Here is a 23,539-nt window from a genome sequence, read left to right on the forward strand (position 1 = left end):
CGCCCCGTTGGGGTCCATGCTGTCAGCTGTCGTGCTGTCAGCTGTCGCCCCATTGCGCGCCGTGCTGTCGGCTCTTGGCTGTCGCCCCGTTGGGCGCCGTGCTGTCGGCTGTCAGGCTGTCGCCCTGTTGGGCGCCTTGCTGTCGGCTCTCGGCTGTCGCCCCGTTGGGCACCGTGCTGTCGGCTGTCGGCAGTCGCCCCGTTGGGCGCCGTGCTGTCGGCTGTCGCCCCGTTGGGCGCCGTGCTGTCGGCTCTCGGCTGTCGCCCCGTTGGGCGCCGTGCTGTCGGCTGTCGCCCCATTGGGCGCCGTGCTGTTGGCTCTCGGCTGTCGCCCCGTTGGGCGCTGTGCTGTCGGCAGTCGCCCCGTTGGGCGCAGTGCTGTCGGATGTCACCCCGTTGGGCGCCGTGCTGTCGGCTGTCGCCACGTTGGGCACCGTGCAGTCGGCTCTCGGCTGTCGCCCCGTTGGGCACTGTGCTGTCGGCTGTCACCCCGTTGGGCGCCGTGCTGTTGGCTCTCGGCTGTCGCCCCGTTGGGCGCCGTGCTGTTGGCTCTCGGCTGTCGCCCCGTTGGGCGCCGTGCTGTCAGCTGTTGTGCTGTTGGCTGTCGCCCCGTTGGGCGCCGTGCTGTCAGCTGTCGTGCTGTCGCCCCGTTGGGCACCGTGCTGTCGGCTCTCGGCTGTCGCCCTGTTGGGTGCCGTGCTGTCGGCTGTCGCCCCGTTGGGCGCCGTGCTGTTGGCTGTCGCCCCGTTGGGCGCCGTGCTGTCGGCTCTTGGCTGTCGCTCCGTTGGGCGCCGTGCTGTCGGCTGTCGCTCCGTTGGGCGCCGTGCTGTCAGCTGTCGTGCTGTTGGCTGTCGCCCCGTTGCGCGCCGTGCTGTCGGCTGTCGTGCCGTCGGCTGTCGCCCCGTTGGGCGCCGTGCTGTCGGCTCTCGGCTGTCGCCCCATTGGGCGCCGTGCTGTCGGCTGTCGCCCCGTTGGGCGCCGTGCTGTCGGCTCTCGGCTGTCGCCCCATTGGGCGCTGTGCTGTCGGCTGTCGGCTGTCGGCTCTTGGCTGTCGCCCCGTTGGGCGCCGTGCTGTCAGCTGTCGGCTCTTGGCTGTCGCCCCGTTGGGCGCCGTGCTCTCAGCTGTCGGCTGTCGGCTCTTGGCTGTCGCCCCGTTGGGCGCCGTGCTGTCAGCTGTCGGCTCTTGGCTGTCGCCCCGTTGGGCGCCGTGCTCTCAGCTGTCGGCTGTCGGCTCTTGGCTGTCGCCCCGTTGGGCGCCGTGCTGTCGGCTGTCGCCCCGTTGGGCGCCGTGCTGTCGGCTCTCGGCTGTCGCCCCATTGGGCGCTGTGCTGTCGGCTGTCGCCCCGTTGGGCGCCGTGCTGTTGGCTGTCGCCCCGTTGGGGTCCATGTTGTCAGCTGTCGTGCTGTCGGCTGTCGCCCCGTTGGGCGCCGTGCTCTCGGCTGTCGGCTGTCGCCCCGTTGGGCGCTGTGCTCTCGGCTGTCGGCTGTCGGCCCGTTGGGCGCTGTGCTCTCGGCTGTCGGCTGTCGGCTCTTGGCTGTCGCCCCGTTGGGCTCCATGCTGTCGGCTGTCATGCTGTCGGCTGTCGCCCCGTTGGACTCCATGCTGTCGGCTGTCGGCTGTCGCCCCGTTGGGCGCCGTGCTCTCGGCTGTCGGCTGTCGCCCCGTTGGGCGCTGTGCTGTCGGCTCTCGACTGTCGGCTGTCGCCCCATTGGGCTCCATGCTGTCGGCTGTCGGCTGTCGCCCCGTTGGGCGCCGTGCTCTCGGCTGTCGGCTGTCGTGCTGTCGGCTGTCGCCCCGTTGGGCGCTGTGCTGTCGGCTGTCGGCTCTCGGCTGTCGCCCCATTGGGCTCCATGCTGTCGGCTGTCGGCTGTCGCCCCGTTGGGCTCCATGCTGTCGGCTGTCGGCCCTCGGCTGTCGCCCCGTTGGGCTCCATGCTGTCGGCTGTCGGCTGTCGCCCCGTTGGGCTCCATGCTGTCGGCTGTCGCCCCGTTGGGCGCCGTGCTCTCGGCTGTCGGCTGTCGTGCTGTCGGCTGTCGCCCCGTTGGGCGCTGTGCTGTCGGCTGTCGGCCCTCGGCTGTCGCCCCGTTGGGCTCCATGCTGTCGGCTGTCGGCTGTCGCCCCGTTGGGCTCCATGCTGTCGGCTGTCGGCTCTCGGCTGTCGCCCCGTTGGGCTCCATGCTGTCGGCTGTCGGCTGTCGCCCCGTTGGGCTCCATGCTGTCGGCTGTCGGCCCTCGGCTGTCGCCCCGTTGGGCTCCATGCTGTCGGCTGTCGGCTGTCGCCCCGTTGCGCGCCGTGCTGTCGGCTGTCGGCTGTCGCCCCGTTGGGCTCCATGCTGTCGGCTGTCGGCTGTCGCCCCGTTGGGCTCCATGCTGTCGGCTGTCGGCCCTCGGCTGTCGCCCCGTTGGGCGCCGTGCTCTCGGCTGTCGGCTGTCGCCCCGTTGGGCTCCATGCTGTCGGCTGTCGGCTGTCGCCCCGTTGGGCTCCATGCTGTCGGCTGTCGGCCCTCGGCTGTCGCCCCGTTGGGCGCCGTGCTCTCGGCTGTCGGCTGTCGCCCCGTTGGGCTCCATGCTGTCGGCTGTCGGCTGTCGCCCCGTTGGGCTCCATGCTGTCGGCTGTCGGCCCTCGGCTGTCGCCCCGTTGGGCGCCGTGCTCTCGGCTGTCGGCTGTCGCCCCGTTGGGCTCCATGCTGTCGGCTGTCGGCTGTCGCCCCGTTGGGCTCCATGCTGTCGGCTGTCGGCCCTCGGCTGTCGCCCCGTTGGGCGCCGTGCTCTCGGCTGTCGGCTGTCGCCCCATTGGGCTCCATGCTGTCGGCTGTCGGCTGTCGCCCCATTGGGCGCTGTGCTGTCGGCTCTCGGCTGTCGTGCTGTCGGCTGTCGCCCCGTTGGGCTCTACACCATCTCTCGTGCCAGGGCTGGGCTGTCACCGGGGGATGCCTGGGCCTCATGTCCGTGAGGACACAGGGCCCCTGTCTCCATGACGACGGCCCAGCACCCTGTATTTCTCAGGCACCGCTTAGACGCCCCGAAGTCCCGCTCTGGAGGGCCCCCCCCGCGCCCAAGGGCCCTTAGTCTCGCCCCCAGTCAGCCCGGGAGGCGGGGCCTAGCCGATAGCTCTTCTCCATAGCAACCAAACGAGATAGAGACTGACAGGAGTTAGCCACCAATCGGACAACGCGCGCTGACGGGGCGGGGCGAGGAGACGCTTTCTGGTTGGCGCGCGTGCCCTGCAGGGGCGGGATGTTTAAGATTGACAGTCCATCTGGCGAATGGGAATCGCGAAGAGATCTTAAATCCCGGCGGGCGCCGGGGCTGGCCCGTGGAAAAGCAGCGTGGGCGGGCCGGGCCGCTCCGGAAGCTGAGGGGGCCGGGGGGAAAATGGCGCCCAGCTCGAAATCGGAGCGGGGCGGCCCGGGGGGGAAGCGGGGCCCGGCTGGGGCGGGGGGCGGATCCTCCTCCGGGGGGGTCCGGGGCCGCCGGGAGCACGTGGTGCGGCAGCTCGACCGGGTCAAGGTGAGGGGGGGGGGCGCCTCTGGGGGGGGGGCAAGCGGGGCGGGGCGCCTCATTGGCGGGGCCTCTGTGGGGGGCGGGGCGGGGGGTCTTTGGGGGCGGGGCGGCTCATTGGTGGGGGCTCTGTAGGGGGCAGGGCGGAGGGGTGGGGGTCATTGGGGCGGGGGGCGGCTCATTGGCGGGGGGGGCTCATTGGGGGCAGGGCGGCTCATTGGCGGGGGTTCTGTGGGGAGGAACCTGGGGGGCAGGGCGGAGTGCTCTGTGGGGGGGGCGGCTCGTTGGCGGAGTGCTCTGTGGGGGGGGCGGCTCGTTGGCGGGGGTTCTGTGGGGAGGAACCTGGGGGGCAGGGCGGAGTGCTCTGTGGGGGGGGCGGCTCGTTGGCGGGGGTTCTGTGGGGAGGAACCTGGGGGGCAGGGCGGAGTGCTCTGTGGGGGGGGCGGCTCATTGGCGGGGGGCTCTGTGGGGAGGAACCTGGGGGGCAGGGTGGAGTGCTCTGTGGGGGGGGCGGCTCATTGGCGGGGGTTCTGTGGGGAGGAACCTGGGGGGCAGGGCGGAGTGCTCTGTGGGGGGGGCGGCTCGTTGGCGGAGTGCTCTGTGGGGGGGGCGGCTCGTTGGCGGGGGTTCTGTGGGGAGGAACCTGGGGGGCAGGGCGGAGTGCTCTGTGGGGGGGGCGGCTCGTTGGCGGGGGTTCTGTGGGGAGGAACCTGGGGGCAGGGCGGAGTGCTCTGTGGGGGGGGCGGCTCATTGGCGGGGGGCTCTGTGGGGAGGAATCTGGGGGCAGGGTGGAGTGCTCTGTGGGGGGGCGGCTCATTGGCGGGGGGCACTGAGGGGCGGGGAGCTCTGGGGGGGGATGTGGGGGCAGGGTGGGGATGAGGGACTAATTGAGGCCTGCGGGCGGTCCTGTGAGGGAAGGTTGGGGGGGCTTATTGACCGGGGAGTGCTGAAAGGGACACTGAGGGAGGCTCCTGAGAGGCTGGATGGGTGGAGGGGGGTGAGGAGCTCACGGGGAGGGGGCGGGGGGCTCTGTGAGGGGCAGTTGCACGGGGAAGGGGGGCTGACTGATTGGGACTGTGGTGTGATTGTGGGAGAGGGGAAGATCTCTCGGGGGGGGACGGGGGGACAGTAAGAGGCTCTGTGTAGGAAGAGGGGGCGGTTTCTACAGAAGTGGGTGAAATTACTTGAGCAGAGAGCTGGGGATAGAACCCCAGACTACTGATTCCCAACATTTCCCCACCCAGCCCAGTTCATTAGATCCCTCTGACCCAGGAGTCTTGGCACCTAGTTTTCTATGTCAGCCTCTGTTCTGCTGCCCTGACCCTGCGGTGAGGTTGCTCCATGCAGCCATTGCCCCAAAAGTCCCAGCCCTGGGGGCTGCAATGGTGAGTTGTCAGGAGAGCCCAAGGGCAGCAACTAATGTGGTCACTGTTACCAGAAATAAACGCCCATGACTCTGATATCTGCTCATATAGCCCTTGCTCACACTGGAGTTACAAGCAGAAGGCATCCACAGGCAGCAATTCAGGACATATTTTGGGTGCCCCCACATTAGTGGATATCTTGAGCCTGCTTCTTGTTGGATGTACCCCCGAGCCTCTGACACTTCCCTTCTTTCCAGATCAGCGGGCAGCTTTCTCCACGCCTCTTCCGCAAGCTGCCCCCAAGGGTGTGTGTTTCCCTGAAGAATATTGTTGACGAAGATTTCTTGTGTGCAGGGTAAGATCTGGCATTTCTCTCTTAAGCAGGATGGCAGGGCCAGCCATCATTCTCAGCTTGACTTCCATGAGGGCATGGGCAGACAAACTCATGGGGAGCTTCCATGCCCAGCAAGTTTGATGAGATGGGGATGTGAATGCATGTGAGTGCTCTGGGCTGAGCTACACTCCTGTGCTCATCTTCCAGACACATCTTTCTCGGCTTCTCCAAGTGCGGGAGGTACGTCTTGTCATATACCAGCAACAGCGGTGATGACGACTTCTCCTTCTACATCTACCACCTCTATTGGTGGGAATTCAATGTTCACAGCAAGCTGAAGCTGGTATGTATGATGGCCCCCCATCTGGCGCTGGGGGAGGGAAGGCTCCTGAAGGAACTGTGTGTGGTGAATGAGTTCACAAGGAGTAAAGACCTACTTCCTGCAGATATTCCCCCTCTGGGCTGTGATCCAGAGGTATCTACTGTTAATCAGGGTTAGGTGTGGCCAGTGCTTGGAAGGGAGACTTCAAAGGAAAACCCAGAAAGGGCACTGGGGATTCAATAGGGGACACTCTTTCCTTTGGGTCATTGCCCCTGTATGAGACTAGAGGGTGCTGTGTGGAGCACTGTTGCCCAGTCCAGTTGTAGGAGGTACTATGGTGCAAGAAGCATCACCTTTTAAACAAGGCATAAAACTGACGCCTCAATTGCATGTGTTTTGCTAGAGCTGAGGAGCTGCTATCCTCAGATCCCCAATCAGCTCATCACAGTTTGCCTCCTGAAATTTCCCCCCTGGTTTCAGTTCTTCCTATGCTAAATGCTAGTGCAGTGTTGCTGTGCACTGTCAAACTACTGTTGCGCTCCACCCCAGAGGCAGCTGTATGCAGTGATTCTTGTCTGTAATCTGTTTGTAACGCTAAAGCATTTTGAGACCCTCCTGAGTGAAAGGGGCATCTGAAATGTAAAATCACGTATCTTCTCTTTGCTAAACCAAACATCTTTCAGAGAATGCCTGATCTCAGCTAAGCCTCTTAAAAGACATTCCCAAGTAACTTTGGCTCTATAGTTGTCTGGTGGGGGGTTGAATTCCAGATCCCACTCCTTGGATTCAATCTGATTTGCTCTGTTGTTCCCACAGGTACGACAGGTTCGCTTGTTTCAGGATGAAGAAATCTACAGTGACCTTTACCTGACTGTGTGTGAATGGCCCAGTGACTCCTCCAAGGTCATCGTCTTTGGCTTCAAGTGAGTTCCATTGAATGAGTCTGGTCTTGGGGGGTGAGGGAGTGATTTGGACAGAATTTGTGTTCCCTCCTGCACTCCCAACTTCACATCCCGCTTAAAGGAGGCTGAGAGACCCACAGCAAATTCTTCACTGCTGCCGTCCGCCTCCTCCCTGAGGGTTTTCTGGGTGATAGTCCTGCCTCTTTAAAATAGTTACAAATACTTTACTTAACACACAAGTGCAGGACTGACAGCCTTGGAAACTGACGTCTTCGTCCTATCCACAGATTGAGTGCAGCCTGGTGAGCACAGGCCAAGCCTTCCCTTCAGCCTCTCCCTGCGCACGTACACACTGTCACCTCACCCCAGCCCTAGAAGATGGAGTGCCTAAGGCTGTCAGGAGGGGGGAAGCGGTGCTTTGGGATATTAAGGGGAGAACCGTGGCTTGGTTACTCTCCCACCTCCTCCTGAGCTGAATCTGAGGTTGGAAGAGCCCGATGCCCTGACCTGGCAAATAAGAGAGACAGGTGGGGTGCATCTGCTGTGGTTGGCTAGCAGAATACAAACTCCAGTCAAGAGGGGCTGCCGTAGGGTTCCAGTTTAGGGAAAGGCCCCTTATCAGTTGAAATGGTTTGACTTCCCTTGTTTCTTTGTTCACTTTTTGAAAAAACCTGCTTTGTTCTCCATCTGTTTTTAATGACTGTAAATACTTAGTTTTGTGTTGTTAGACTGGCAAAGATATGTGTGTTTTTGCTTTTTCCTCTACATTGTATTTATTTGTGATACAATAGCACCTTGAACCCCTAGTTGTGGGCCAGGGCCCCATTGTGCTGGGCGCTGCACAAACTCAACCAAAAGACTGTCCCTGCCCCAGAAAGCTTGCAATCAAAGTAAATGTTGATGTTTTAATCACCCAAACTGGGAATGGGGGTGGGAGCTCTGTGTAACCTCACTGCATGTGAAACGTGTTCCTAAAGATCTGAGAGCATTTCAGTCCTGCCTCTTAGCCTCAAGGCTCCTATAAAAGAGAAATAATAGTTTAATTTAGTAGCGACTCCAGTTTTTATTAAATCCTTTGAAGAGAGAACCCATTTGCCTCCTCTCCCATGTATTGACTGGCTAATAGGCCTGATTTGGAAGCTAGGACAGAGATCAGGGATGGAATATGTGGGTTTAAATGTGGGAGACGAGGGTTTGAATCCCTGAACTTCTCTGAAAGTGACCAGAGGTGTCTCCTGTCTCCCTGGCAGCACACGCTCCGCAAACGGCCTGCTGATGAACATGATGATGATGAGTGATGAAAACCATCGGGATATTTACATCAGCACGGTGGCCATGCCCCCACTTATGTACTGTCCCGGCTGCAGGGATATGGCCCTTGCGCATCCAGGTGAGCCAGGAGGACGGTTCCGTAGCTGCAGAGAATATGCTCACCAGGAAAGCTGATGTACATCTTCCTAAGGCGGTCAGATGAGGCAATCTGTGACACTTGGAGCTTTGGTGAAGGTGGGGTGATAGACTTGGTGATGGGACAGAGTGAGGTCTCCTGATTGGTTTAGGGGACAGTTGGGACTCCTGGGTCCTCTTGCCAGCTCTTCCACTGACTTGCTGCATGATCTTTGGGCAAGCGTTCATCCTCTGCCTCAGTTTTCCCATAGGTCCACACCATGAGGATAATGTAATCTGATTCCCAGTGGGGTTCATTTAGTGTTAGTAATGGAAATGTTCTTAACCTGCCAGGCGCTAGGCACGTTCGATGTGGGTGACTCTGGGACTGACTGCTTGTCTCCCACGTGCTGTCTGACCCCCAGCTGTTCTTGTCTTGTGGGCAGGGATGGTCTCACTTGTCCCTCTCCTTGTGTGTTCTCAGGGGACCCAAATGCCCACTGTCTGCAGCACGGCTTCATGCTGCACACCAAGTACCAGGTGGTCTATCCTTTCCCCACATTCCAGCCAGCCTTCCAGCTCAAGAAGGACCAGGTGGTGCTGCTGAACACCAGCTACTCCCTCGTAGCATGTGCTGTTTCTGTACACACTGCAGGTAAGAGCCTTGCCTCTCTGGGGGCAGCTGGGATTGGAGAGCGTTAACGTGCGTGGACTTCTTCCTTGGAAGATACTGTGTTTGGAATTCCAGGCCTCGCTGGGTGTTTCAGCAAGGTCAGCTGCGAGGTTATGGATGTGTTGGAACAGCTGCTTAGTTTAGTCTGTCTAGCCAGGGTATCTTCTCTCCCTCATCTTAGATTTGGAGGGACCATTAGCTCATCGAGTCTGACCTCCTGTGTACCGCAGGCCAGAGAACTTCACCACCATCCTTCTCTTCCAACCGGCTCGAGCATCGCAAGTACTAGGTGCGGCGCTTTCAGCAACCCACGGGCCTGTGGCTTGGCCAGGGGTTGGAAACCCCGTGGATTCAGAATGAGTGCAGTCTACCGTCAGTGCTGTGAAAGCGCTGCTCAGAGAGGGGAACCCAGGGGTCAGTGGAAGGTCTGGTATCTTGCAGGTCTCTGGGCCTGGAGATGAGTAAGTGATGCATGGGAGAGCTGGCAGTCCCAGCTTCCCAGGGTAATGTAGGGCATTCTTTGTAGCCTTAGGTGTTGCAAGATGCATCAGACCCTCAGGTTCTCGTTCCCCACTTAACAGCTGCTGAACCACCTGAGAACAAAGCAACCGCCTCGGCCTTGTGAGGGTTTGGATTTCCAGCTTCCAACGGTCTCAAGCACTAACCACAAGGGAGGGAAGGATGGTCTTGTGGTAGGGCCCAGTGGCCTGTTGCGCCAGGTGCTGTACAATCAGATGTTCCTGCCCCAAAGAGCTTGCAATGTAAGAAAACCAGCAGAGGAAGTGTGGGGGCAGGGGGAGTGAGCCTCTCAGTTTATATATAGTAGACAGTGTGGTCTAGTGGATAGAGTATTGAACTGGGACCCAGGAGACCTGGGTTCTATTCCTGGCTCTACCATTGACCTGCTGGTTGACCTTGGGCAAGTCACTTCCTTGTCCCGTGCCACAATTTCCCCATCTGTAAAATGGGAAGAATGATACCAACCTCCTTTGTAAGGAACGTACATCTGAGAAGTATGTACCTAATATGAAAATAATACATACCCCTAGTGCAGAACAGGAAATTGACATATTTAGAAAGCTTGAGTTGACCTCAAAAGATAGTTGGTTTTCCCCTGATTCTGTATATCAGGGGTTTTCAACCTGTGGTCCACGGACCCCTGAGGGTTCACAGACTGTCTAAGATTTCCAAAGGGATCTGCACCTCCATTTGAAATTTTTTAGCAGTCCACAAATGTGAAAGGTTGAAAACCACTGCTGTATATAATCCAACTCATTAAAATTTGAGGAGAGCTCACAGTATATTTTAATTTATTTAAATGATTTGAGTAGAGTATAGTGAGATTAGGTTTTAACATGGGTTGTTGTCATTTCACATTTAATCTTAGGTGTATTTTTTAAAAGAAAATGTATTTAATTCAAATAAGCTGTTTTCAATAAATGCAATTTTAAAAAAGAATCACTTTTTATCACTGATTTAAAGGATTGAGAAGTGCTTTGAGATCTGCTGATGAAAAATTAGAGCTAGTGATTATCCACTCTGTCCACCCCCTGGGGGCTGCATGGGTTAATATGTGATTGTAAAGTGCTTTGAGATCCTTGATTGCAAGTTGCTGTAGCAATGTACAGGTATGTTGTCCAGATCTTGCAGCCGGGCACAATGGGAGCGTGTATTGTTCCTGGGTGCCATAAGGTTGCTCCAGTTCCTGAGGCCCAAACGACTTGGTCCAGGGTGGGAGTCCCATACCTAAGGGCAGAGTGGAAGGATGTTCTGAGGTGTGGAATCTCCATCATTGGAGGTTTTTAAGAGCAGGTTAGCCAAACACCTGTCAGGGATGGTCTAATACTTAGTCCAGCCATGAGTGTAGCGGACTGGACTAGATGCCCTCTTGAGGTCCCTTCCAGTCCTACAAGTCTAGGATTCTATGTTTGGGTTAGAGAAGTTGATAATGGAGCAGAGATTTGGTGGGTGAGGTGGGAAGCATGTAAGGGACACATAGGGGAAGGGCCTCAAAGGTGAGAATCTGATGCAGTGATATTGAGTCTCTTTCTAACTCTCCTACGAGAAGTTGGAAGCACATGGCGTGCTGGTTTCCCAGTGTTTTAGACATTGGGAGAGGTAAACTTGACCCATGTTAGCTAGCACTGTAAAGCTGTGGTGGCTTCCTCCAGAAGACCAGCCCAATGTGTGTAATCTCTCATTTCAGAGAGAAACTTGCTGCTAAAATGATGACACAGGGAAATGTACAAGGGGTGAAACCCACAGCCCACTGGCGCGATGGGGAGTTGTCTGGGGTATGTTAGAGATGGTTATGTTTTATTCCAGGGAAATCCTGGTGTATCTACAAGCAGGTTTGAGAGTCCAGAGCAGGAGGCTGGGAGTTGAGACTCCTGGATTCTGTTCCCAACTGTGCTTCTGCCTCTGCCACTGGCTCACTGTGTGACCTGGGGCAAGTCACTCCACCTTTGTGCGCACATATTTGCGGCCGGGACCTGCCTCCTTTGCACAGGAGCTTTGGAGACTCAATCCTTTAACATCTGCAAAGCACCTTCAGATCCCAGAGAGCCAGCCTCAGGGAGGGGGTGGCTGTTCTGTGAATTAAGGCTTTGCATTCATTTCTCCTTAAAACCCGTGGGAAGTGGGCATCCAATCCCCTTCAATAGCTCTCCGAAGCTCAGCCGAACTCTGAAATGATGTGCCCAGCCACTGCATTCCGTTATGGAGCCCTGATGAGAGGAAGCATGGTCCAGTCAGGACCGGCACCAGAAAAGCAAGCACATGCTTGGGGTGGCACAAATTCCAGGGGGGCATTCCAGCCCCCCCCCTTTTTTTTCTTTTTTTCACTTGGGCAGTTGAGCTCTTGGGGTGGCAAAACCTAGAGCCGGCCCTGGGAGACCTGAGTTCAGACTCCGTGTGTGACCCCTTTGCCTTGGTTCCCCCCAGCCCTACCTCCCAGGGAGTTATTAGGGGAAATGCATTAAAGCTTGTGAAGCCCTTTCAGGTGCACAGATGGGAAAGCATTGCACAGGAGCCGGGCGGTACTGCTGACCCCAGAATCCTGCCCGTCTAAATGGAGGCAGAGTTCTAGCATGCTCCCAGCGTCTGACAGAAGAGGGCACGTGTCATGTGCCCCCATGTTACAGGTGAGGATCTGGGACCTGAGGCGCAGAGAGGCTGAGTTGCAGAGCCCGGGGAATGGTTTGTATGCCGTACCCATCACCCTGGTATCAGGGCACTCGGTGCTCTATCCACTAGACCTTTCTGCTCCCACTTGTGCAGTGGAAAATGCTGAGGGATGTCTCCATGGAAACTGTTCTCTGTGTAGCTGTGGCCTCTTTAACCCCTTCCTCACCTCTCTCTGGTTTAGAGGACAGCAACTTCTGCCAAATCCTCTATGACAGAAGGAACCAGCCCCAGTCGCCCCACGCGGGGGCTTGTGATGCTGCAGGTGCCATGCAGTGCCCAGTGGGTGCGGAGGATCGGATGGAAAGAGATGGCTGCCCTTGCCGAATGGCTGCCGCACCATCGTCCGCCAGCAGAGCTTCCCAGGGCCTGGAAAGCCCCATCAAACCCATGGAGCTGTCGCCAGCCGTGGCCAAGGCGAAAGAGTTTGTGGCCGATATCTTCCGACGGGCCAAAGAGGCTAAAGGCCCAGCCCCAGCGGAAGAGGAGGAGGTGGGTGGCGGCCGGTTTGAGTGTCGTCCTGCCCAGGAAGCCAGCCCACACAGATCCCTGTCCCAGGGCACCCCTGCTGATGCACCATGGGAGGCAAGGCTGTGCTCAGGGCCCTCCGGGAGTTACTGCCGCCTGCATCATGGCCTCTCGTCTCCCAGGGGAGACCGAACTCCAGAAGGGGATCAACCCCCGAAAGATTCTCCCCTTGCCGGACCGGAGATGGAGAGCCAGCCGGCTGAGCCCGGCTACGTGAACTACACCAAGCTACGCTATGTCTTGGAGCCCAGCGACCTGTCAGAGCCGGAGGACGGTAAGCAGGGCTTAGGGAGGCCAGTCCACTTCTCGGTGCAGGGACTGACTCGCTTAGGGGCTGGGATTGTGTGTAGGGCTGAGCTGACTGGTAACTCGAGGGGTTTTCAGCTGGACCCCGGGTCCTTTCATCCTCAGTCTGCTTGGAATTGGACTTACGTGCGTTGTAACCGAGAGCTGTTAACGGTCTAGTGCCGGCTTGTGCAGTGAGTTTGGGTCTCCCTCTGGTTCCCAGCAGTCAGGCCTCCATGCTGCTAACCCCCCACCCCCCCTAGTGCTACGAGGCCCCCCCCGCTAGTTACTGGTTCTGTAGTTCTCAGAAGGGGCCTCTGGCCAAGGGGGCCCTGTCCCCTCCCTTGGGGAGATCTCTCCATAGCAGCCCTGCTGCCCAAGCCCTTGGGGAACGTCTCAGGCTCTGAAGCCTGGGCTGGAGCGGGAGAGCCAGAGCTCCAGCTTCAGCCATAACGTCTGCACAGCTGTTTTCGGAGCATAAGCGCGAGCCCCACTACCCTAAATCTGGGGACCTGGGCTGGGAGGCTCCCTGCCAGCTGCAGCGTAGGTGTGCCCTGAGCGGCCAGTCTCTGCACAGGTGCTGAAAGGTACCCGCCTCCTTGGCGCAGCACACGCCTGGCCCCAGGCTGCCCAAGCAGTTCTGATCCTGTCATGGTCGTTACTGCTGTCCCTCCCTTACCAGATGGCACAGGTGTGCTCTTGCGCTTTCTCTCTTCTTTGCCGCAGTGAGCAGAAAGCTGGTTAATGAGGCTCTGAGAGACACCAGAGCACTTGCCTGCCCCAGAGTCCCACCCGAGCCTCCCAAACAAGGACTCAGCACATCTGAATTGCCAGAATCTTCCCTGACTTTCCTAAATGTTCCTGTCCCAACTAATGTTGACTGAGGGATGGACCCCTTAGTTAATTGTCCTTATCCCTCTTGGGAAGGTGCCAGTTCACTTCAGCAGGTCCAGCTTTTTGTAATTAGGTTCTTTCACTGCCCCGTTTCTGTCCCCACCAACCACTGGCCCAGTCTGGTGCCTTCGGTTGTATTGCCCAGGTGTAACTGAAGGCATGGTTTTATTTGTACCACGGTAGCACCTAGGAGCCCTAGGCATGGACCAGAACCCCAAACCAAAAGCCAGTCCCAGCCCCACAGAGCCTACAATCTAAGCATTGGAGCTTGGGGAACGATTCTACTTGCAGTACAGGAGTCCTAGCATCTGGCTCATTCTCCCAGAGCTGTATTTACTCGGTAGGGCTGATGGGAGCAAGAGCTCTGGTCCCCAAAGCTGGCTCGGAAATGCACATGGAGCAGGTCTGAGCAGGAAGAGCCATTTGTAGCTAGCCACTCTTTGGAATATATTGCACTAAACCAGGGAGACTGAAACCAGTGTTTAATTCCTGCTCAAGACTCTTCCATGGGGGTGGGGGGGGACGACTTTGCAGACCGCTTTCCGGTTCCTTGGATTGCAGGCCCAGCCACTTCGCCAGCCATGTGGCCTCTGCCTCATGCTGCCTTCCCTTTCAGAGTACGAGGATGACAAGATCTCCCTGCCCTTTGTCGTAACTGACCTGAGAGGGCGAAACCTCAAGCCGCTGAAGGAGAGAGCCATATTCCAGGTCAGGCGTGGCCTCAGGCCCTGGTCCTGTCATGTGGGGGCAGTGGGTGGACTTAAAGGGACATTGTCCGCTTGAAATCTAGTCTGTTTCAAATAATGAGCTAACACTCCCCCAGCTGCCGGTTTCTGGGGTTTGACAGCCATGTTCTCTTACCACTGAATGCATTTGATCCTGCCTCATCGCTGGAAATGGAGGGTTTGACCATATGCAAAGGCCCGTGTGATGTACGAGGCAAAGGGAGAAGTGTCTGACCCAGTGCTGTCCACTTAGGTGTCTGCCGTAACAGTGGTGTGTGAGAGACTTGCAGATAGACGTGGGGGTCCTTTTCAACGCTTTCATCAGCCGCTGCTGCTCCATAGAGATGTAGTCTCCATGGAGACTACAAGTCCCAATGTGCAGTGCTTTGTCCAGAGCCGAGTGTTGCGTTTTAAGGGGTCCATTCTGAGCCTGGCAGCTGAGAGTAACGCCCTGGGGCGAAGACTGACCATGCTGCCCTGTCTCCAGTCCACCTTCTCCAGGGGGGCAGCCGAACTGCGCAGATTTCACAAATGCTTTCTACGTTCACAAAAATTCTGATTTTTCACCTTATAAGTGGGAGGCCGATTCCTCCCTAACAGAGGGGAGGTTAGCTGTGATCCGCAAGAAGCATGAGGGCTGGGGGCGGGAAGTGTGAATGAGGAGTGTGCTCTAGTGCAGGGGTTCGCAACCTTGTTCTTTCCGAGGCCCCTCTACAGCCCACCCGTGCTACGACAGCTGCTTTTCTGCCTATAAAAGCCAGGGCCAGTGTTGGGGGGTAGCAAACAGGGCAGCTGCCTGGAGCCCCATGCCACAGGGAGCCCCAGGAAGCGAAGCTGCTCAGGCTCTGGCTTCAGCCCCAGGTGGTGGGGCTCAGGGCCTTGGGCTTCGGCTTTCTGCCCTGGGCCCCAGTGAATCTGATGCTGGCCCTTCTTCACAGGCCCCTGAAACTGCTCGCGGCTCCCCGGAGGGCCCCGGCCCCCTGGTTGAGAACCACTGCTGTAGTGGGCAGAGCACTGGACTGAGACTCAGGAGACCTAGCTTCCATTCTTGACTCTGCTGCTGGGCGAGCCACATCCCCCCATGCCTAAGTTTCCCATCTGTAGCATGGGAGTAATGATACCGATCACCTCTGTACAGCGATGAACAGCACTCGGTGGGGGGGATTACTAATGAGCAGGTCTGTTCTGAGGGGGGCTTCGTGTCCGAGCCGTACCGTGTTTTTTGTCCACTGTTGGTCATAAAAGATTCTGCCAGCCAGAGAGGTGCCCCCGTCCTGTCTGTCTCGGCGCTGATGGAATTGGTATGGGGTCTACAGGCTTCAGCTGAGATGGGGCCTAGAGCACCAAGCACAAACACCCAGTGAGAGCTCCTCCCTCACAAGCTTACAGCCAAGATAAAGGGCAGAAGAGGTGAAGCCTCTTACAGATGGACACGCGTACTGCCCAGTGCCCAAGGTCACACAGCGAGTCTGGCAATCAAACCCAGCTCTCTGGAGTCCCAGCGAGCATCACAAGCGGCTCCTCCCTCTAACCTGGCTGCCAGCCCAGTAGGAGGTAATGGGCTTGTTCATGAGGGCAGAGCTGGAGCCCGCAGTTCAAACTTTGGTCACAGTTCTGGTGATGGGTGAGCTGAGTCGACTCTAGCTTGTGCCCTCGGAGCAGGGCTGGACGTACGTAGCTAGAAGCTTGGAGCAGCCTGTGTCTGTCTGTCTCAGCACAGAGCTGTGGGGTGGGAAAAGGGGCCCTTTCTGCGAGTCCCATCGCGGGGTGGAACTGTACTTTGAGGAGTAAGTTCCCTGGATCAGACATCTTGTGCCTCAAACACAAAGCTTTCTACCTAGCCAGGGCCCACCTAGCATGGCTGGGCTGAGGGCGGGAACTCAAGTGACAAGCCCTTAGGACTATGGAGAAACAGCTGCTGAGGGTTCTGGGTTCTCTCCCCCCATTGCAGGGCCAGTACCTGACTGTGGAGCAGCTGACTCTGGATTTTGAGTACGTCATTAATGAGGTGATCCGGAACGACGCCTCCTGGTCCAGGCAGTTCTGCTCTTTCAGCGACTACGACATCGTCATCCTAGAGGTGAGTGTGCGTGAGCATCCCTTCCCCCACGGAGCCAGGCGAGCCTCATGCTGCCTCGCGAAGCCATCAGGCAGCGTTGGAACAGGACCACCTCCGGCTGGGTGACTTGAGAGCTGCAGCGCCCTGTCTGGGCTGGGAGCCAGCACAGAGGTGTAACCCCCAGCGGCTCTGCCGGCTGCTCCTCCAGCAGGATCAACGAACGTTTGTTGGCTGCCACATACTGGAGCAAGGAACCGGCCAGACACGTTAGTGCTGCCTCTGAAATGAAACCGATTGGAGTAGCCCTCCTCTGTAACAGGGTGTGGCCAGGGGGTTCCAGATCCCGGCGCTCAATGTGGGGCGGCCAGCATTGCATGCCTGGGAGCTGTATCCTTCTTGGGTCCTGTCTGTAGGTGGCAGAGTTGAAGGGGTCCTTGGGGAACCTGGTGGGTAGGGAGAGACGGTCTGGCCAAGAACCTAGAGAAGGGGCAGGTGTCAGCCTCTGCATTTCCCCCTGGCTGCTGTGCTGGGATCAGGGGGGTGTCAGAGGGGAGTTGATTGGCACCTGCTCCCTCTTTGGGGGTGGGGATCTCACTTCCTGCTGCAGCACCTGGCTGCTGACCTCTCTGGGGGACAGCTGTTGGAGCTTCTGACTAACCTAATCTGAGGGGGAAGGAGGGGTCAGGCCCCCTCCCTTTGGTGTTGCTGTTTCAAATCTCGCTCACATTTCTACTGTCTTGACTCTGCAGTGCCCGGTGTGTGGTGGGGAATCCCAGTGGACAGGTGTCTCTTGTGCAGATCAGCTGCCCAGGGAAGGGGGAAGGTGGGCTGAAGAGGTGGCTTGTGGGGCTGCTGTACTCGGTGTGTGGCTTAACGGAGAGCCCTGGTCTCTGGAGGTACCGTCCAGGGCTAAATACAACCAGGCCACCCTTCCTTCTGCCTGATCTGCCCTGCCCAGCGTGATCCATGCCCAGCACTGCTCTGCAGTGATCTCTGCCAGGCTCTGTTACCCCCTTGCCAGCTCTGAGTAACCTCCCCGAGTCAACTGTCCAATCCCCTCCCTCTAGGTGTGTCCAGAAACCAACCAAGTCATCATCAATATCGGATTATTGCTCTTGGCCTTTCCATCTCCTGACGAAGAGGGCCATCTTAGGTGAGTACAGCTGCTGCTGAACTCCCCCTGTGACGTCTCTCCATCCCCTCAGCGTGTGCTTTTAGGGGACCCAGTCCCCACAGAAGGGGCAAGAACTGGGGTGAGGGGAGGTCACAGGGAGCAGATGCCTGGAGGGGCGGGGGGGAACTTGGAGGAATTCCAGTAGCAGCAGGGCAACTCCCTTGCTAGAACCCCTTCACCCAGCCTCAGTCCCTAGCAGGCTCCAGGGGTCCTGGTAACTGCCCAGATTGTACGTGGGGCTTGTGTGCCGTGGGGTTTGGGGAGGAAATGGTTAATTTCTAGCCCACTCCCCTATTCTAACCTGACCAGGCCGGTGTGTGTCCTGTGCCTCCCCTCCAGACCAAAGACCTATCACACCAGCTTGAAAGTGGCCTGGAATCTGAACACTGGCACCTTCATCACCGTCAGCGTGGGAGACCTCACAGAAGTCAAGGGGCAGACCAGGTGCGTGGCAGTGGCCGGTGCCTGCTCAGGTGTCCCTCCCCAGATGGCTGCGCTGCGCTGAGCTGGGAAGAGAGACCCATTCCAGAGAGCTGGGCTTGGGTGTGGAGTCCCAGGTCCTGGCTCCCTCAGACCTTTGCTGGTTAGAATCAAGAGCCCTTCACTGAGCCGGTTGCCACCCCAGTTCAAACCTCCCTTTTCCGAATCAAAATGGCCCTGCCTTCCAGCGTTCTCCGCTGGGAACACAACTCCCTTCCACCGCATCTAAGCTGGGCCTGGGGTGTCCGGAGGGCCTGCCGCTGCTTGCCTCCAAGGCTGGGGCTGTGGGGATCTGATCAGCCGGGTACCAGCTGAGTAAGCTCAGCCCCAGAACTGCCTGGCGCTTGCGTTTGACAGCCCTAATACAAACCACTCCGGGCGTTGCCTCAGGGAAAACCACAGGCTGGGGGCCTCGCCCAGCGGCCCCTGCCCTGCTTGCTCGCTCACAGTGCTGTTCCCCTGTCCGCAGCGGCAGCGTTTGGAGCTCCTACCGGAAGAGCTGTGTGGACATGGTGATGAAGTGGCTGGTGCCAGAGAGCAGCGGGCGATATGTCAACAGAATGACGAACGAGGCACTTCATAAAGGTAAACGCCCCTTCCCTAGCCGGGCGCTGAGCCCTGGAGGAAGGGGCTGCCCGGCTTCCCCTCTGGCGTGCAGCCAAGCCCTGCTGAAGGCTAAGGATCTCCTAGCAAGGCCTGCGTGAGTGGGACGGGCCCCGGGCAGTGTGACGCAGCATGGCTGGCTGCCTGCTTCAGCTGGAAGATCACCTTCAGCACGCAGCTTCCCTGCTGCATTCTGCTGCTCAGTGTGCTGACACGCAATGCCCTGCTACGCCCCCAGCCTTGTGAGCCTGCCTGGGAGGGCCATAGAGCCCTGGATCCACTCGCTTGGCTCCAGACCTGTGCTCTGCGCCCCTGCCAGCAGGAACGTGGCACTGCAGCCGGCTGGGGCCTGTGCAAGCCATGTGCTGTGCGGCTGGATCTCGGGGAAGCTACTCTCAGCTCCAGCTTAAAGGAGGTGAAGTGTCTGGGCCGTGCTGCCAAGGGCACGGTTCCCTCCAGAGCCCAGCACGGGGGGGCCGCTAAGCTCCCTGGCGTGTTGCGGGACAGTTACTTTCTGCGCTGTTGCATCCTGCCCCAGACTCCACGTGTGGGGGTGACCCTCTCTGCCCTCTAATCTCGGCCTCCCCTGTTCAGACCGCCTGGGGTAGATCATCTGCCCAGTCATGGCTCTTCGCTGCATGGCCCCCGGTTAAACCCCCCACCTGCCTCTTTTCTGCACCGGAAATAATTGCGCACTCCTAGATCCCTGTGTATCGGTGAAGGCCAGAAGGGGCTGCTGGGATCACGCAGCCGAGACCCTTGCCCCAGGGATTCCTGCAGGCGGCCCATGGCTAAGTTTGGGTAGATGGGTTAGACACAGAAGCCAACCCCCCAGCAGTCCTGGTGCAGACGGTGTCTGACCAAACCCCTCCCAGCCTGGACCCAGCTGATCCCTTAGCTGGAGCGCTGGGTCACGCCTGGAAGCCCTAATGGGAATGAGGGGGAAACAGGTGCAGCTGCCTGGGCTGTTCCAGGGGCAGCTGGTCCCCGCTCTCTGGGTGCAGGATTCTGTCCCATCTCTTCCCCACAGCTGCCATCTCTCCAGGGCCTGCTGTTCCCTCTCCCTCCACCCCGTGTGTCTCCTGACTCCGCATCTGAGCATGGGAAGGCCAGAAGGCTCCAGACCCACTGACGGAATTCTGCGCTTGGCTGGCAGCTGAGCCAGGCAGAGCTGTCCCCGTGTCAGTAGGCAGGGGAGGGCAGAGCCGTGCCTGGGGATGTGGGGTGGGTGTGGCAGGCATGCCGTGCTGGGCTTTAATCACCACCCCCCAGCAGGACCACCTCCTGCCCTGCTGTGAGGGAAGACCCACACACTGCACTGCGCGCGCCCCTGGCTTGACCCCTTGCTGCACGGTGGCTTAGCCACGCTGACTCCTGGCCTAGGACCCGCCTTCCTCAGCGGATCCTGCCACGTTCCTTTGCCATCAGTGAAGTGGAGAGACTTGGATCTCCCCCCCAGCCCAGCTAGCCGTGGAGCCGAAGGAGCGACCCCCTGCCCTCATCCGCCCAGCCTGGGGAGTGGGGAAATGGCCACCACGTCCGCTCCTTAAACCCATCTGCTCTTTGATCTCTCTAGGCTGCTCCTTGAAGGTCCTAGCAGACAATGAGCGCTACACTTGGATCGTCTTGTGACGCGGAGGCGAGACTGGTTTGGTTCCTGCCGTACTGTACGTCGGATTTAACTACCTCCTCCTGTTTGAGTTTCGTTGGGTTTTAATTTCTCTTCATCCTTTTTTTTAATTAGAGTAACTCGTGCTTTTGCTGAAAGTGGATGTAAGTAGGAGTATCCCTAGGGGAGGGGGAATGCCTGTCGTCCGAGGGCCCAGCCCAGGGTCTGCTCTGGGCTCGGACCTTGAGTCTCTTGCCTCTGCCAGCGCCTACGGGCGGCTCTGCCAGCCGGCGGCGTTGCCTGCGGTGCACGTGCTCAGCTGGGGCTAGAGCCGGTGCAGTCAGGCTAGCCGGATGCTGTGGCAGGGGACCTGACCCTCGTCACCGTCATCTGCGGTGACTTAGCAGTAACATGCCCTCGCTTAGCATGAGCAGCAGGGCTCGTCCGTGGCACTTGCTGCTAGGGCCGGGGTCCACCCTCTCTGGCGACGGAGCAGCGTCTTCCTCCGGCTCAGGACACCACTTGAACCATCTCCCTTCTCTTTGGAGACGGTGAATTCTTCTTTTAATACTGCTCGGGCCACGTGCTGCCAAAGCCGCCAGCAGCACGCCTGGCCCCTGAGAACGACCCGCGCGGCCCCTCTCCTGGTACCGCTCCGTTGTCATTGAGTCGTTAGCTGCTGAGGGGGCGAGAGGGCAGCATTCCAGCTTCCCCCAGGTGTAGTGCGATCCTGTGGCAGAACAAATCTCCCGCCCTCCTGGGGGCCAGACTTCCCAGTTCTGTTCAATGTATATTTAAGTGTCATTCTCTGTTTGGTGTTTAAGGCACTTTTTCCAGTGGAGGAGGTTTTTCCTTTGAGTCCAGATAACACACCTCTCCCCCGCCTGCACACTTTGTGGATCATTCCACAGTCCCCAGCCCCACTGTTAATCATTTAGTTTCTCCTCAAATGGGCTTTTGTTTCCCTGTAATAAATGTTTTAATTTCCAAGCCACCGGCTCGCGTTGCTTTCTGCTGCGGGCGCAGGGGAGGGTGCCTGGCCCTGGAGTGCACCTGTCACGCAGCTCTGGGGTCACTTCCCAGCTCCACCACAGACCTGAGTGGAGTCATGTCAGCTGAGCTTTTCAGAGTAGTCCAGGGATTTAAACCCCCTGCCACTAATTCCAGTGGTCAGGTGGTTTGGGTGCTAGCCTGGGACTTAATACCTTGTGTGGCCGTGGGCCAGTCACTTGGTCTCTGTGCCCCAGTTTCCCTCTGTACAATGAAGAGAATAGCCCTGCCCTGCATGCAGAGGTGCTGAGAGGATAAATACCTTAGAGATACAGCAGTGATGGGGGCTATACGAGTACCTCAGATGTGTTTTGAAAAGTACCACACTCATCTAGCAGGTGTGTCTGTACATGGAGGACGGTGTGGAGCGACCTTCCAGGTGTGCTGAGCACCATGGGACTAGGCCGTGCTCTCCCGGATGAGCGAGATGCATTCACCCGCAGCACAGCTGGAAGCTTCCTGAGCGTGGTCCAGGCAAACGGCTCCCGCTGCCTATAACCAAGTGGCACCGGAGGCAAAGAACACGGCTGAATTTATTTCTCTTAAGAAAGAACTACAAAAGGTAGAAAACAGCGTTTGCACTCTAGACTACACACGTCTACATCATCCGATCACAGGCACTGCCCATCTCCTGGGCCGGGACACCTACAAAAGCTCTTCACACTCCACGTGAAGGCTGCAGCGCAGTCCACGGCTGCGGCTGCTGCACAGAAGATTGACACAAAATATATATTTTATACAATATGTAGATTTTTGCAATAAACATCTATCTCACAGGTTTAAACCACTGGAAAAAGTGAACAAATAAGGCCATGATGGTTGGAAAAAACCCAAAAATATCAAGTAATTTATAGCTTCACCAATCTCACAATATTTAAGTGGTTTATAGAGTAAGGATTAGTCATTACATACAAAAGCACAGATTTCTTTTCCTCTTTAAAACTAGAATATCTAATATTCAATTACAACCCGGTAGAGTAGAGCTTGGTTTCTGGAGAGGAGCCGAGACTGACTGACTGATGGGCTCTTGGTTACTAGCGTAGAGGAGGTCCGCCAAGGAGAATTTTGATCTGTTCTCTCAGAGCAAAGCCAGGGGATAAGCAAGATCACAGACCTGCCCACTGACTGACCTTGGGCTCAATTGTCTCCCAGCCAGCCCAGAAGCTACCTGTGGGAGAGGGTATTTTTATAAGGCAGCAACTCAAAAGAAAGGCAAGATCGTGTCTCTGGCCGTCCTGCTCTGTGGGGGTGCAGTGCAGGAGGGGGAGGGCAGGTAGCTTTTAGCAGAGGGCTCATGCCACAAGTCTGAATTGCAACATGACTGGACAGGACTCGAGTGTTCCTAAAGCCAAAGCCAGGTGGGAACTAAACTGCGAAGGGGGTGGGGCACAGCTGCCCTCGTATTGTCCTACGCTTTGGCTGGAAGCAAACAAAAGTCAAACTACCTATTTCTTGACGTTTTTGGTGGCTGCTGCCTCCCTTCCGGCTGCTGGACCAGGGCCGCCAGAGCTGGTGGATGTTTCTCCCGCGGTGGCTATGATGCTCTAGCCCCTGTGGGGGTGTGAAATATGTCTTCGCTTGCCCCGGGCTGGTCTAAAGCTCGCAGTGGCTCTGAGCTCTGGCAGGTGGCAGTCAGCGTCCCAGGTGGGCATGAGAACTCTGTGTTGACGTTAGCCATTTTCTCAGTGGGAGGGGCGAGTCCCCTCTTGCAGGGTTTGCATTGGGAAACGTGAGGACATTTTGCTAGCTGAGGGGGAAGCTGTAGAAGACCCAGACAAGCGGCAAGGACCCTTTGCTGTGAGACGCGCCGGCGGTGGCCTGGCATCATGGAAAGTGGTTGGGATCTAAGTGAGGCTGGGCTGGTGGCCAGAAGAAGGGGTGTTGAGCTCAGTTATCCTCATTCTCTCCACGTCCCCTGCCCTAGCCCTGCAGGACTGGGAGCTACAGCCTGGGTCAGTTCTCAGCAAATCACCTGCGGGGGTTTCAACACTATTCTGTGAAGGGGGAGGGGGGGGATTTGGCATCTGGGTAGGGCCCTGCCTTGGAGACACTGAGCATGCTCAGTAGCCAGCAACTCCTGCAGGCGGGGAAGGTGCTGGGCACTGTGTCTGCTTGGGCCCCGGTGCAGGTCCTTTCGAGGTGGAGACTCTCCTATGGAAGAGCCCTTGTCGAAAGCAGTGCAGCACCCAGCTGGAATTGCACTTGGACAATGAGTGGGTTCCTGTTACCCAGGCAAAAGGAGCCATCCTGCCTTGCCATGCCAATTAAAACAGCAACACAGGGGAACACAAAGCCAGGTACCTGGAAAAGGGCAGAGAACCGGCTGCAATCGGAGTCCAGGGAAATTCAAAGCTGGCTGCATTCAGCTAGCTAACTAGGCAAGATGGGACAGCTGGGGGCACTCTGCTCTGAGCACTCACAGGAGATGGCTTGGAGGGTTGGACTCCTGACGAGCCATGAGGGAGCA

General features: G+C 57.9%; 1 protein-coding gene across 7 annotated transcripts; it reads left to right on the plus strand.

Annotated features, from left to right (window-relative positions):
- The first annotated feature begins 3,375 nt into the window (after positions 1-3,375).
- Positions 3,376-21,856, plus strand: DCAF15 (DDB1 and CUL4 associated factor 15). 7 transcript variants are annotated; one of them, XM_073318842.1, is made up of 14 exons: positions 3,376-3,510; positions 5,123-5,220; positions 5,407-5,542; positions 6,338-6,444; positions 7,674-7,813; positions 8,294-8,464; positions 11,850-12,467; positions 13,989-14,080; positions 16,049-16,177; positions 17,224-17,309; positions 17,640-17,774; positions 18,280-18,395; positions 19,990-20,080; positions 21,408-21,856. In XM_073318842.1, exons 1-13 carry the CDS (start codon positions 3,376-3,378, stop codon positions 20,043-20,045), a joined length of 2,019 nt encoding a protein of 672 aa, XP_073174943.1. In that variant the 3' UTR covers positions 20,046-20,080; positions 21,408-21,856. The 7 variants fall into 7 exon arrangements, 6 of the variants coding, with proteins under 6 accessions (XP_073174943.1, XP_073174942.1, XP_073174941.1 ...); XM_073318841.1 differs by having other exon boundaries at positions 21,411-21,856; XR_012155741.1 differs by lacking the exon at positions 21,408-21,856 and having other exon boundaries at positions 18,280-19,594; positions 19,990-21,012.
- The last annotated feature ends 1,683 nt before the right edge of the window (positions 21,857-23,539 follow it).

The sequence above is a fragment of the Lepidochelys kempii genome, chromosome 20 (assembly GCF_965140265.1).
Source record: "Lepidochelys kempii isolate rLepKem1 chromosome 20, rLepKem1.hap2, whole genome shotgun sequence".
In the NCBI taxonomy this organism is placed as follows: Eukaryota; Metazoa; Chordata; order Testudines; family Cheloniidae; genus Lepidochelys; species Lepidochelys kempii.

Coding starts and splice junctions, on each gene's coding strand:
- DCAF15 (XM_073318837.1), top strand. CDS start 3,376: ATGGCGCCCAGCTCGAAATCGGAGCGGGGCGGCCCGGGGGGGAAGCGG. Junction 16,178..17,223: donor ACGACATCGTCATCCTAGAG/GTGAGTGTGCGT, acceptor CCCTCCCTCTAG/GTGTGTCCAGAAACCAACCA. Junction 17,775..18,279: donor GAAGTCAAGGGGCAGACCAG/GTGCGTGGCAGT, acceptor CCCTGTCCGCAG/CGGCAGCGTTTGGAGCTCCT.